The following is a 15,158-nucleotide window of genomic DNA, read 5'->3' on the forward strand; positions in this document are numbered from 1 at the left end:
TTTTTGAATTCAGTATGCTTAAAGTGAGTCTTAATGCAATCAGGTTTTGCGTTGGTGATTTTGCCTTTTTTTTTTTTTTTTTTTTAAACACATAACCCACCTGGAACATGTAATTCAAAGATTCTCCCCAAAATAAGCCTCTCTCTTGGCCTCAAGTATTGTGACAACGTGAAGCCCACAAATATTCCTTTACATGGTCATCATAAAAAAAAAAAAATTCCGTTAAAAAAAAAAAAAACCTTAAATGTCAATTAAGCAGATGACAAAATAAAATTTCTGTTAGTTCTGAAGTACGTGTCAGGTAGATATAAAGAAGGGGAAGGGGAAATCATCCCCTCAATTTAATTCAACAAATATTAAGTGCTTGCTTTGTATAGAGACTTATTAAGTGCTAGAAATCACCTAAAAATCAGAGGAGACATGAACCCTGCCTTCTTGGACATTGCAGCATAAAAAGAAGGGGGGAAAAACACAAATAACCGCAATACACACTATGACATCTCCCTTTCCCCCTCCTTTCCCCACATAACTGGGAAAATAAAATGTCAGCATCCCCAAAGGGATAGTCATGGCGATGAGTGGGGATGGTGACTTGTTGAGATTAAAGACGTGAGGAAGGTCGGTGGGCAGAGGCGATCCAATGAAAACCCTGGAAACAGCGTAGAGAGATCGAAGAAGCCTATAGATTTGCCCGTCTGGTTGGAGAACCTGGGGGGGATCGGATCGCGTAAGCTATTCGAAAAGGACCTGAGGAATGACAGGAAGGAGGAGGGGGGTGGGGAGAGGGAAAGGGAGGGAACCGGAGAGAGAAAGGCGCCACCACACTTCCCTGCTCCAGGCAGCAGGTAGCAAGAGACCCAGATCGGAGCGGGGTGAGGCGCCTTCCACACATCATCCGGGAGCCCTCCGACCTGGGACAGTAAGTGACCCCGGGGATGGACAGATTTCTTTGAAATGAAGGCTTGTCATTCTAGGATTTCCAGGCTTTTGTTTCCCTGCGCCTAACTTTCCTCAGGGACGTCGTGAGAGAGCCGTCAGCCTGCCAGGGCTAGATAGATTAAGGGTCTCCCAGATTGCAAAATTCCCCAGAAACGGAGATGGGGGGGTGGGAAGCTAACGGGGGAACTCAGACGCCCCTTCCGCCGCTCTCCCCCAATTCATCCTCTGTAAAAATGAGGTGTTGCATTGGCTTGATGGCCTCGGAGACGTTTCTCCCGACTGCAAACCTCGATCCTAAAATGTAAACCCCAAATCCCATCCGTGAGAGCGGATCGCTTGGGTCGCGAGAGGATCTGACCTGAGGATCCCGCAGAAGGGACGTGGGGGGCGGGGAGGGAGATTCCCGGTCCCCAAGGGCTGGGAGGCCCAGATAGTAAGGTCTTCTCCAGTCCGGGAAGGATCCTCCGAGACCGTGGGGTTAGAAAATGGGCTTTTTACTGGACGGGATGGCATTCCTCTGAAGGGGGAAAAGATGTGGGGAGCTTTACTGGAGGCGTCTTCCCCATCCCCCCGGACCAAATTATTCCCTATTGAAGGCTGCGGCCTCGGGCGGCCTTCTGGGATCCGAGGGCCTACCTCTCCCCCGGCCTGTCCTAAGCTGCCTGAGGGCAGGGGCTGCTCCCCTTCTGGAGGGTAGGAGGTGCCTGCAGAGGCCGGGCGGGCGGCCCGTTCGGGCGGGGCGGGGCGGCTGGGGTGAGGAGGCTCCCCGGGTCACCTCCCTCTCCCGCCCCGCCCCGCGGCCGCCCCCGGCAGGCGGGTGGGTTGGTGGGGGGGGGCGTGGCTCTGGGGTGGCCGGAAGTCGGAAGTGTGGCCGGTAGGCTAAAGTGGTTGCCGTTGCCGCCGGGGTTAGTTGCAGTCGCGGGGGTGGGTTCCCCCAGACCAGCCGCCTATCGAGCCCTCCGAGGGCCCTCCGGAAAGCCGCCGCCGGCGTCCCTACCCCGCTCCCCCTGGGGGCGGCTCTCCCGCTCCTGCCTCCATCATGTGGGAGGCGAATCCGGTGAGTGGCAGGGCGGGGCAGGGCGGGGCGGGGCGGGGCGGCGCTGTGACTGGGGACGAGAGGGGCGGGGGAGCCTTCGAATTCCCGCCCCCCCCTCCTCTCCGGGCCGGGCTTCGAGTTCCGCGTGCGAAGGGCCCGGGCCCCCGGAGCGTCGCCTGCCGCGCCCCGCCAGGCGCTGTCACTGTCCTTGTCTCTCCGGCCCTGCGGCGTCGGGGTCAGTGCCGGGGGTGGGGGTGGGGGAGGCGGGCTCGGGCTCCTCCTCCTCTGGTGGCGTTCTGTCGCAGAGGGGCTTCTTTCTCCCTTTGTTGTACCCGCTCCCCCAAACCCTCAGAGGCTCGGACCCTGAAAAACCAGGGATGACATCCCGAATCTGCTTTTTTTTTTTTTTTTTTTTTTTTTTTTTGCTGGCTACCGTGGGCGAGACCTGTTATCCCTGTGGGCTTCCATTTTTTCTCGTGTGTAAAGTGAGGTGTTGCGCTAAGTGGCTTTTAAAGAGGCCCTTTCTTTCTCTAAATTGGTGATTTAACCTCTGGTCTGTCTCCATCCTGAAGAAGGGACCCTCCCACAGCTTCTTTGCAATCCACCTAGTTTCACCCACAGCTGAATTTGCAATTCCTGATCTCTTTTAGCTGAATTTGTTACCCCTCTTCTCACTGCGGATTTACGAACCTGTTTGTTCCTCCCACAGTTGAATTTGCAATCCCCCTTCTCTCTCAGCTGAATTTGCCATCCCCCTCCCCTCACTGCGGGATTTGCAATCTCCCTTCTCTCACTGCTGAATTTGCAATCCCCTTTGCAATCCACCTTGTTCCTCTCAGAGTTGAATTTGCAATCCCCCTTTCACTGCAGGATTTGTAGTCCCCCTTTTCTCACTGCTAGATTTGCGATCCCCCTCCTCTCTCAGCTGAATTTGCAAATTTACCCCCCACACACACACACACTGCAGGATTTGCAATCCACCTTGTTCCTTCCACAGTTGAATTTGCAATCCCCTTTCTCTCACTGCATGATTTGCATCCCCCCTTCTCTCACAGCTGCATTTGCAATCTCCTTCCTCTCAATGCTGGGTTTACAATCCCCCTCCTCTCACTGCAGGATTTGCTGTCCCCCTCCTCTCACTGCGGGATTTGCAATCCCCCTCCTCTCACTGCTGCATTTGCAATCTCCCTCTTATCACTGTTAGATTTGCAATCCTCCCTCCCCCTTCCTGCTGAAGGATTTTCAATCTGCCTTGTTTCTTTCATAGTTGAATTTCCTATCTCCTCCCCGCCTCCCCAACACCGCCTCCCCCCACTACTCAAAAGCTCACGCAGTTCTTGCTCATTCGTTCCGATTCTTCTAGATACTACAGACCATACCATTCTAGGCACTTAAGGAAAGCTAACACTCAGGAGGAAAAGGAGGAAATGGGCTCCAAGAGATGAAGTCAGCCAGTGTTCCATTAAATGCCTACTGTGTGCCAGGCACTGTTTAAGTGACGATTTACTCAAGGTTACACATTAAGTAGCAAAATCAGGTCTGTCCACTCAGCCTAGGGCCCCCGAAAAGCTAATGGCTCATCTCCTCCATAATCAGTGACCTGAAAAAAAAAATTTCCATTCGGATGTAACAAGATTTTTATTTGGTAGTAAAGAGAGGCCGTAAATTTGCTTTAAGAGACAAAAAATTTTTTTTGCAATAATTTTTATGGCACCCGAAGGAAATAATGGAAGAAGCTGCTTTTTATCTTTTAGATGAATTATGTCTGGGCTTTTTCTTTTCTTATTTCATTGAAGACCTGAAAAGTACCATTTGCAAGTATCCTGTTCTGGTCCTCTTGGTTTGGTTTATATGTTTTATACCTCCTGTGTTTTTCTATAATTTTCTTTTCTTTTTACAATTATTTGAAGTGCTCTATTCAAAAAACAGATTTCCATAGGCTAAAAAAAATTAAATAAAAAATACAGTAATCTGTTATTCGTATAGAAATATGACATGACCAAAGTCAAGAAATACTGCTTCCTATGACAAGGCACCCTTAATTTAAAAAAAAAAAAAAAGACCCACTAATTTATATTTACTTTGACACTCTTGTTTATACACTATCATTAGCTTCTCCCGTACAACCTATTATATTTTCTCACACACCCACCCCCAGGTTTATATGATGTTTCTATGAAAGTGAGACAGCTGTATCAAGAAGTTCCACCTCCTTGTTAGCTTTATCAAATAGAGAATATCTGATGTGTTGGACAAGATTTGTGGATTTATTATTATGGCTCTACACCAGTATGTTATCCTACTAGTCATTTTCTAAAATATTTTTAGCAATGTACTTATAATTCTGTTATAGCAAACCTTCTTTTGTTAAGAGTATGCTATTTTTATCAGTTATTATACCAATTAGATAAACTGCAGTAGATAGGCTAATCATATATTCAAATTGTTCAGTAGTCACAATATATCTAAACCTGGCATTCTTATTTTTTTTATTATATACTTTCAATAATTACTAATTTAAAATTGTGTAGGTTTTTCCTTTCCCAAATCTTAATATTCCATAGATAATTTTCATATTTCGGAATTTACAAAAACCCAGTGAATATCATATATATACATATACACACAAAGATGCATATAACAGTTTTAGCCATTTATCCAGATTTTAAAAAAAACCATTCTTTGGCAAATTCAACACCTGAAATCTTTGGTCTTCATCAGAAAAGTAATTATCTGGCCTCTTAATCTATTTTGTAGGCTGATCAGTCCTCTCTTTATAATTCTTGTAGTTTAAATTGACTTCAAAGGGGAACAATCATGCAAATGCTCACGTACCAACAATACAAAACAAAACCGCCATTTTTTAAAAGCAGGGTCTCTATCTTGTAGCTCTAACCAGATTGCCAGGTAGAATATGAAGTTGGCATTAGCTCATGAAAAAAAAAATCATTAAGATATTATTGGAAAAATGGGAAAAGGTGCAGAGAACTACAATTTGAGCGATGTTTTAAGTGTATTCAAAAGAAGAAAATCAAATCATTTGGGCAGGTTAGCAGTCATCAACTATAGTTTGCAACAACATAAAAATAATTCTCTACATCCCGTTTCTGATCTCAGTGGCTTTAAAAAAAAAAAAGTAACAAGTTAATCTTAAATATTTGTGAAGCAAATCAGAATTGCAATATTGTCTCTTTTCCTACTCAGAATGTATGATAGGGATGGGAAAGAGAAATGGGGAAAGAATGGAGTTTTTTAGAACATTCAAAATAAGAAATTTATCTGGATGTTTTGAAAGTCACCAGAAGAATAAGTGTTACTCTTTCTTCTTCACAAAGTGAAACTTTTGGAAGTGAAGTGGAAGGCTGATAAGACCTTGCATTCCATTTGGTTTCTGTCAGGTATACTCAGAATAATCCTGCAGCATGAATGGTACTTGGTTATTTATATAGCCTCTTCATGGAGCGTTTTCTCCCTGCATATATGGATCCAATCGTTTTCTGTAGTTCTTCAATGATAGCTAGGAATACCTTTTAAAGATATTTTATTTTTCCCCAAACACATAAAACAATTTAAATTGTTTTCTATAAAATAATTTTAATATTCCTTTTTTAAAAAAGTTTTGAGTTTCAATTTCTTTCTCCCCTTCACTCCTACCCCCTTCCCCCAAGTAATCTGGCATAAATTATACATGTGCAATCCTGTAAAACATATTTCCATATTAGTCATTTTGTGAAAGAAAACTCAAAAGGAAAGTGAAAAAAAAATTTTTGTCTATATCCAGAATCCATTAGTTCTTTCTTTAAAGTGGATAGCATTTTTTTTTCCATCATGAGTCGTTGGTATTGTCTTAGATCATTATATTGCTTAGAAAACTTAAGCATTCACAGTTGCTCGTCATACAATTTTACTGTTCCTATGTACCATGATTTTCCAATTCTGCTCACTTCACTCAACATCAATTCATGTAAGCCTTTCCAGGTTCTTCTGAAATCATCATGCTCTCATTTGTTATAGAACAATAATATTCCATTATAAGAAAATATCACTCATTCAGCCGTTCCCCAGTTAATGGGGATACCCTTAATTAGCCATCACGAAGAGTTTCTAGAAACATTTTGGTACAAATGGATCCTTTGGAATACAGATCCAGTAGTACTGTTGCTAGATCAGTAAGTATATACAGCTTTATAGCCTTTGGCATCATTCCAAATTGCTCTCAACGATGGTTGGCTCAGTTCACAACTCTTACTAATACCAGGCTTTAGTATCCAGCTTTCCCTCCGACATTTGTCATTTTCCTTTTCTTTTGTATTAGGTAACAAGGCATTCTTCATATTTGCTTTTGGGGCACCTGGCTGCTCCCTTTACCCTAGGTCCATAGCCATTGATTAGCTGCCAATATTGGGTAGATCTCCAGTGCTTTCGTAAGGAGAATGTACAGACCCTGCTCAGTTCAGGGATTCGCGAGGCATACTGGTGTTCAAGCTGGGTTTGTAAGATCTACCCTCGGAGCTGAGGGATCTCGGGAAGCCGGTAATCCGCCAGCTCGCTTTTAAGACACGTACCTAGAAGTGAGCGTATCCTGTGGAGTCTGCTGCCTGCTTGTCAGACGTTCCGCGGAAGGTGAGTAAATTCTGGAGCCTGTGGACCTCACTGACCTTGCGGACCCTGCGGACCCCGCGAACCCTGGATCCGGCACATTGTGCGGATCCCGCGGATTCGGCGGATCGGGAGGATCTCGGAACAATAGTAGGTTGCCTGAAGAGGTTGAGAGCCGCTGTGCCCTGGCTTATTGCTCACTTTTTAGTTTACCACTCCACAGTACTGGCAAATATGACCATCACTTTGACACCCACAATGCAATATAACTTCCGTAATGGGGAAGGGTGGAAGAGCTGTGGAATTCAGTTGCCCTCTGAGACCCCACTTTGCACCTATCCGATCACCTTTAAAGATTCCTGTGAGAAATCTACCTACGTTTTCATCAAATAAACAAATATTTTCTTGCTATCTGTTGATTTCAAGATAAGTGCTCTAATAATGATAGCGCTCCATCTTCAGGCATATAATTAATGTCTATTTCAGCATTATTGTAAAATCTGAATAATTACATTTAATGATTTCTGGCAGACTTAGATGTTCTTCCTAAAAATTAGACGAATATTCAAAACAAACATTAGATTTTATATTAAGTTATCCACATTTGTATTATCCATGATAAAACTTAAACGTTGAATTGCCCTTAACATTTGGAGTTATACTTCTAGGCTTCTTCCTCTCTTCTGCTTCAAGAATGCAACTTACTGTTCATATTAGCCCAAGCATAAGATAACATTTACTATTAAACAAAAAACAAAAAAATAAACCAACACTACCCTAGAATATAGAGTTGTCTTTCACGGTTCAGGGCACAGGACCCTATGAATGTGAAAAACTAGAAATAACTAGACCCTAAATCTTTATTTTTAATAATTTTGAATACACAAAACAAAATAACACATAAACAAGTGAATGAATAAGTAAAATATTCATAAAAGTTGCAATTTCTATGAGAAATTAATATCTTGCATAAGAAAACATCTACTTCAAGAATTTCTTTTAGGAAAAGTGCAACATACAAAAGATCACTGCAGAGAAAATTACCAGTCTGAATTTGGATGGTAGAGAGACAAGGTTGGGTTTCCAAAGAGAGTATCTATTGCACTGAAACTTTTAATAAAATTTAACTGTTTATAATAAATTTATGTGTGCATATTAATGGTAGTAAATGATAAAATAACAATATGCAGTATTTATGACTTACTAATTTTTTTTTAACATACTCATATCACCTGGTATTTTCTCAGTTCATTGCAAATCTCCAAAAATTTCAATTTAATTATCCATGGCCAGCCTGCAAATAACCAAAACCACAAATGTTAAGTCCCCAAATGTCAAAGGATGGCTGTAATATATTCTAAAACCAAATAGAAATTCTGATTTGTGTTAGCTCTTCTACTAATCCAGATCATTGAGAGTTAAATATTTGCAAAATTTCACTTGTTCGTGGAACATTATATACACATAATTTAAGAATTCTCTTAGTTCTGTATTTGCCTCTTTAGTCTCAATAGCATGCATATACAATGTTGATTTAACATCAGTTGTGCTATGTTACTTTAACCCTATCCATAGTTCCTGGTCTGTGTTAAAAAGTCTTTAGAATAACTTTATGTGTGAAATCAAAATAGTTAAAGAGCAATTATTCAATTTTATTTTTTCACATTATTTTCTTTTAAGATGGTATCATGAAATCTCTTGAGATTTTACAGTCATAAGGAGTTTTCAAATAAGCATAAGGTCAGGGATAAAAGAGTTGCTAAGCTGTCCAAAGCAGCTAACATCACCAATTCTAAGGTGGACATTTAGCTCCTTTCAAAATAGCTTAGGTACCGGAAAAAAGCAGTCCTTACCTAACTGTGGCCAGTGTTCCTGCTATTAAAAAAAAAAAAAAAAAAAAAAAAGCTAAATTTTCCGGGAAAGGCAAAAGCAGTTGCAATCTCTGATTTACTTGGCTTGGAGAAAGTGACTTCTCTTCATGTTGGCAATCATTCTCTTGTAGGGGTTGAAAGGAGAATAACAGAATCTTTGTTATCAGTGAAAGAAGATGCTATCCTTCTCTAAGAGGAGCCAATACTGCTATCTTTTTTGTAAATTAAATTTTACTTTAACTTTGAGCAGCCATGTAAGTATTCAGATATATGAACAAGAACAAAAATGAAGACACAAAAAGAAAACATATAAGTATAAACATTTTATTTGCATACTTCATTTATTGATGAAGTCATTCAACAAGCATTTATTAATGCTTGGTACTTTCTATGTCAAGCAATGTTTTAAATGTTTGAAAATACACAATGAAATAGTCCCTACACTCAAATTTTACATTTTATTGTTTTCCTGTTCTCCTTTCATAGATGTCTTTCAAAGGTTTTTTTTTTAAATCTTCGTATTCATCATTTCTTATGACATAGTAATATTCTATTAATGTACCACACTTTACTTAACCATTCCTCAAATAAAAATTTACTTTAATACTCACTATTATAAAAAATGGTGATATGAATATATTGAGGTATATAAAAACTTTCTGTCCTTAATCTCAGTATGTGCCTAGAAATGAAATCTCTGAGTCAAAGTATTTGAAGTTATTAGACATAGTTACCAGTCATACTGAATAACATCACACAAAAAAGAATTATATTTTCTGTTGCAAAAATTATAATTGAATAGGTTACCTATATAAAGTGAGACGAGAGATACATTAGAGCAATTAATAAAAATTAGAAGGATATAGAGAAAAAAATGTGTGCAATTAAAACAAATCAAATCTGATCCATTTAAACAATTTATTGACTTAACCTGGAGGAAAGGACATCAGTACTGATTATAACAACTTCATAAGAAATTTGAACTGTGGGCCAAAAGAGCTCTAAAAGGTAAATTTGACTTCCTGGCTAAGGGGAAAATGATGTTAGCCAAAAGCAAACAAGTACCATTTAAAAATACAAATTCAAATGGGAAATTGTATACAGAAAGATGGTATAAGATTAGGATCAGTACTCCAACACTCTTCTCCCTCAAAAACAAAAAACAAAAAAACTAAAAACCTAACCCAACAATAATAAAACTCAACCCTCCAGCAAGAAGCAATAGAGGGAAAAATTAATTTAAAGAAAGCTTGGCATGATCAAATAAGATAAAATGTAATTAATGCTTTGCAAACTTCAAAGACATTTACTTAAAGGATACTTATTGTTATTATTGTTATGTCCTAACAAAGCAAAATTTTAACAAAGTCATTCACAGATGAAATTGGAAGGACAATAAATACAGAAATAATGGAAAAATCTCTTAAGGATTTTTTAAATAACAAACTTCATTTTCAAAGACAATGGAGCTTATATTTGAACTCTTAATATCACAAACTTTCATGTGCTTGTGGGAAAAGTGGAAGGGTCACTCACTAAAGAATCAAATATGGGAAGAAAACCAAAACCAAAAACAGATGAATTAGAGAATAAATATATGCAGAGAAGGTCTACGCTATAGGCAACACAAATTTGAGGGTACTGAAAGATATTCTCAAGATTTCTTGAAAGTAGGGAAGATATCAAAAGCTTGGGAAAATCATTTTTTGTTTTTTAAGGCAACCAACAAGACGCCAATGCCTAACATAACTTTGCTGTATATTTAAAAGGAATAGCAAGTTTTACATAGATTTGTGATTTCAATATGCCAATTGCCTTTTATTTTAATATGTTATGAAAATGCTTGTTTCATTCCACAAATTAAAAATTAAAAAATGATAATACAGCAGGAATTAGTCTTCAAAGGTTGGTTTATGATTTGAGTGAAAATCACTAGAGGGAGAGGAGAGAATAAGCATTTGTTATATGTAGAATGTACTGTGCTATGCACTTTACAAATATTTCATCCTACAACAACTCTTTGAGGTAAATGCTATTATATTACCTCCATTTCTACAGTTAAGGAAACTGTAATAAACATAATAACCTAATGGTTATGTGACTTCCCCAGAGTCCCAATGCTAGTAAGTATCCAAAGTTGGAATTGAACTCATGCCTTTCTGACTCCAGGTCCCATCACTCTATGCCTTATACCATCTAATTGGTGTGTGAGTATTTTTGTAATTCTTATTATACAATTCCATATTGTTTTCTAAAAAAAGAATGAACCAATCAGAGTTCCACTAACAATGTATTAGCAGGCTAATTTTTCTCGGGTAATACCAGTATTGAATTTTAGCGTCTTTTACTATGTTTGCCAATTGGTGTATCAAATGGCCTCCCTTAAAAAAACAAAGCAAAACAAAACAAAACAAAAAGAACTGCATTTCTCTGAACACTTTTTTATATAGTTTACCAGAGAATTTATGGGATATGAACCATATGTGAGGCTTAAGAGACCCTTAATATTTACCAAAATAGGTACAAATATATATGTTTTATGGCTAATTCTGCAACCATGGACAAAATAATTTTATTACCTCGTAGCTTGGTTTTCCCATGATTAAGTTGAGAACTGTGACTTCTGATACTTTGAGTGGCAGGAAAAAACATAATATAAACTAGCAAAAGCATTTTGCAAACTTTCAGTAGTAATGGTAAATACATTGAATCTTTATTTCACAATTCACTCTAGAATAGATTTTGCTATAAGATGAGTAATTTCTGAAACATGTTTGAGGGCATTTCATGGAATCCAAGAAGTTTAAGAGAGGAAGCTTGAAGATCATCTAGTCCCATTTTCTCCATCATTTTTAATGAATGGTTATACAACTTCATTTTAAGGCTTACAATGATGGATACAAGCCAGTATATTTCATTATTGGATAGTCCTAATGTTAGAAGATATTATCTTTATATTCAGCTTAAATGTAACTCTTTGTCTTTCAACAAACACTCCACCCACCGATTTTACACCTTGCCATTTGGAGTTGCATAGCATAAATTTTTATTCATCAGATATTTGAAGATAGCAACCATGATACCCATAGCTTTTTTCTTCTCAGGGGTACCAAAAAAAAAAAAAAAAAAAAAAAACCAAGAAAAATTTGTACCCAAAACATCATCCAGAGGTTTAGAACTTAGCCTGAGTATTTTAGCAAAGTGACTGAATAGAGATACTTTTCCATTTTCTCTGGTAATGGATAGAAGAAGAATCCCAAGAAACCAAGTGTTTAAATTTTTAGAAAGTTAACACTAATCCAAAACAAGTTTTGTGGTAATTTTGTGTGTAGAACAAATTACATATTCAATTTTCTTCCTTTTCCTTTCCTCCTTTATTTTTAATCCTATTCTTGCTGTTCCTTTTTTCATCCTTCTTAACCATAAGATCACTAAAAAGATGAACTTCAATAGAAAAGAAAGCAGATATAGAAAAATCCTAAAAGATTACCAACCTAGTCTTGCTATTTAAAGTACTGTGATAAATCTTGTCTTTTGAAACATTGAGCAAAATGGATCTAAATCTTAAATCCTTTAGCCCTCAATGGTTGCAATGTTTTAATCTCTTAATACCTTAATTTTAATTAATATCAATTTTAAATTGTAAAATAGGAAGAAAACTCCTCCCAAACTTCCGTTTCTCTTCTTTTCTTACTCCTTTCCTGAATGATAAATTCTTGGATTTTTGTAGAGAAAATTTCATTCAAAAAATAATGATGGGTACTATTTTCTTACCCCCCTCCCCCCGCATTGTTCAGATGGAATTGGTCTTAATTTATAATTGTTGATTCTTTTGGCAAAAGAGATGTTAAAATGGAAATTTTCTGGCAAGTATGCCACTTCTGTTAATGATATGATATTTGATAAAAAAAAAAAATTCACGTACCTGATTCCTAAATGCAACAATGAAATTTTAACATTTTAAAAATGTTGTTTTAATTAGATAGACTAAATTGACAGGTACAAAAGCCTGAGTGGAAAAGACTCTTGAAATGAAATTTATTGGAAAGAAAAACATTGAATTGACATGGCATTTTTCAAATCATTGGTTACAAGGAAATTTCTTTCTCCCTCTTTCTCTGACATTTCAGGCAATGTTTCACAGAACCACAGAAGAATTCTGTTCAAAACCAAACACCAATGGAATGAATGAGATGGACACATCAGATACTCAGTGGGGCTGGTTTTACTTGGCAGAATGTGGGAAGTGGCACATGTTTCAGGTATCTCCACTTCTTTTGTTTAGCACAAGGGTTTTAAATTAGGTATCAAAAGTTTTTGATTGAAGGACTTCCAGGAAAATTGGTGTGAATGCTAAGAAAAATTTAAAAATTAATGGAAGAGTAATTTACTTAAAATAAATTTGATCAATGCTAACATGATTTTTTTTCCATTGGAATTTTGTTTGGGAAGTATAATAATAAATTTGATCAATAAATGTGATCAATTTTGCCCTCAACAGGTTTAGATTTTGTGGACGAGTGAAATTTTTTGCAAACCTAAATATAAGTAGTTACTAAGGTATGGTGATTTTAAAGATTGTAAAATGCTGAACAAAGTTAGGGTGATTATAAAGCTTCCTTCCTTGAAATTAAAAAAGATAATAGACAATTTTATTTTTTGCTAATGTGCTATGCTCTTAAAAATATGAAGTGCCTGAAACCTTTAATATTTGCTTTATCTCTAACTTTATAGTCTTTCTGACCAAATTATTGATTTGTACATGAAGTAAAATACAACTTTCTGATTTATTTTAAAGCCGGACACCAATATTCAGTGTTCCGTTAGCAGTGAAGATATTGAAAAAAGCTTCAAAGAAAACCCCATTGGTTCTATTTCTTTCACTACTTCCAAATACAGCTACAAGCTAGATTTTGCAGGTATGTTTCTTCCTTAATACTTGTCTTTATATATAATTCGTGTTGATGAGGTAAAGTGCGCAATAATTAGCTAGCCTAATTGTAAAATAGTGAGGGGGTAATGTGCAAAATATGAGGAAAAACTGTTGTGTTTAATAGTATTTAGTACAGCAATATAATTTCTTGTTGATTGATAGAATAATAAAATCCAGGAGTTCAAAGAGACTTCAGAGATTACTTAGTCCAAACACTAATATGAAGAATACCCTATATAATATCCCTGACATGTAGTCATGCATTCTTTCTTTGCATCCCTCCGGTATTCAGGAACTTCCCAAGGCAGTTTATTCCACTTTGGACAGCTGTGTCATTTCTCCTTCTCTTAAGTTGAAATCTGCCTCCCTATTGATCTAAAATCAGTTGAGTATATAGGCATTTTATATATGGATATACGGATTATAATATACCTTGAATCATGTAGTGCTGCTCTTTCACTCATTCTCCCACTGTCCTTCAGGAGCAGAAGGAAAACCAGAAGCAAATTTATCTTTATCCTTATCAAGAAGAAATGAAAGGACTTAAATGACTTGTCAATAACATAATATCACACCAAATAAAAAAAAAAAAAAAGCTCTATGTTTTTCTTTGATGTAAAACTGTACTATAATTAATTTTAATTTTTTTTGTTTTACTATTATCTTTTTCTTTTGGGTCTTCCACACATTTACTTGCTAATCTAGAAACCATTTATATTTTGTATTTTATTCATGTCACATAGCCATTCTCAGATACAATGTGAAAATTAGCATTAATTCCTTTTACTATAAGTTTCTAGATTCAGCCAGCTGTTTGCTGCCTAGACTAAAACAAGAGTATATTTTGATTGTTATGCAATTCAGTTTTATACCTATTTCCATGTTATTTTAAGTAGTGACTTATATGATTGCATTAGTAGTGCTTCATGGTGTTGTCAGTAGTGAAACTTGCTTAAACAGATAAATATCTAAAATACAGATACCTAAAAAGTTGCCATTAAATATTTAAGTGTTTTTACTACCACCTTTTCTAACAGGCTATTTTTTTCAAGAATTATGGCCACATACCCTACATTCAAAGCTCTTCATAAGTTGTTAACACTTTTAGGAAAAAATAAATAAGAAGTTGGTTGCCAAAATTGTCTGTGAGTTGTTTTGCTGCCGAATATTCAGAAGGAAGATGTCAGGTGGACTCAATCTTCTGTGTAGATTCTTTTTTTGGAATTACTACTGACATAGTATAACTTATATAGATACCATTCATCAGAAAATATAGTACATTTATTAGTGCTCATCCCATCAGTTTCAGTAGTATATATCTTTATCAAAGAGTAAGAATTCTTTATGGTGATAAAAGTACCATCAATTGTATTTTTTTTTTAAGGGCACATAAACCCCATGAGGGACAGTCATGTCCCTCTTACCCTCCTGCTACTAGCTTACTGAGGTTCTCTTCCATAAACCTAACAGCATTATAGAAAGATAAAAAAATAATTGTAATTCAGGAAGGAGGCATATTGAATTAGAGCTACATGTGTGGATTGTCTTACTTAACACCTATACAATTTTGTTGCCAATATAGCACAACGAGAATTCAGCAAGAAGATACCTTTTTAATTCAATATTTCATGGTGATTCATAAGATTTTGACTTGGAAATAATATTAGAATTAATTAAGCTCAGCACCTCTCCAATATTTTACTGATCTCACAGATCCAAACCAAGTCTAGCTCCACATTATTTGTCCGATATATGGACTATTTCATCTTGGAATGACTAA

At 37.2% G+C, this 15,158-nt stretch overlaps 1 protein-coding gene across 2 annotated transcripts in view; it reads left to right on the forward strand.

Moving 5' to 3' along the window:
- Window positions 1-740: 740 nt before the first annotated feature.
- The window catches only part of PARP11 (poly(ADP-ribose) polymerase family member 11), a 31,107-nt gene continuing 16,689 nt past the window's right edge, over window positions 741-15,158 (forward strand). Inside the window, exons 1-3 of one of the 2 annotated variants that reach the window (XM_003771296.4) lie at window positions 741-919; window positions 12,576-12,707; window positions 13,244-13,364. In XM_003771296.4, coding sequence (XP_003771344.2) covers window positions 755-919; window positions 12,576-12,707; window positions 13,244-13,364 — 418 coding nt within the window. In that variant the 5' untranslated portion in view covers window positions 741-754. Of the gene's footprint in view, window positions 920-1,777; window positions 1,997-12,575; window positions 12,708-13,243; window positions 13,365-15,158 lie in introns of those variants that run through there. The other variant, XM_031939174.1, reaches the window with a different exon arrangement.

This window comes from Sarcophilus harrisii, chromosome 5, assembly GCF_902635505.1.
Source record: "Sarcophilus harrisii chromosome 5, mSarHar1.11, whole genome shotgun sequence".
NCBI lineage: Eukaryota > Metazoa > Chordata > Mammalia > Dasyuromorphia > Dasyuridae > Sarcophilus > Sarcophilus harrisii.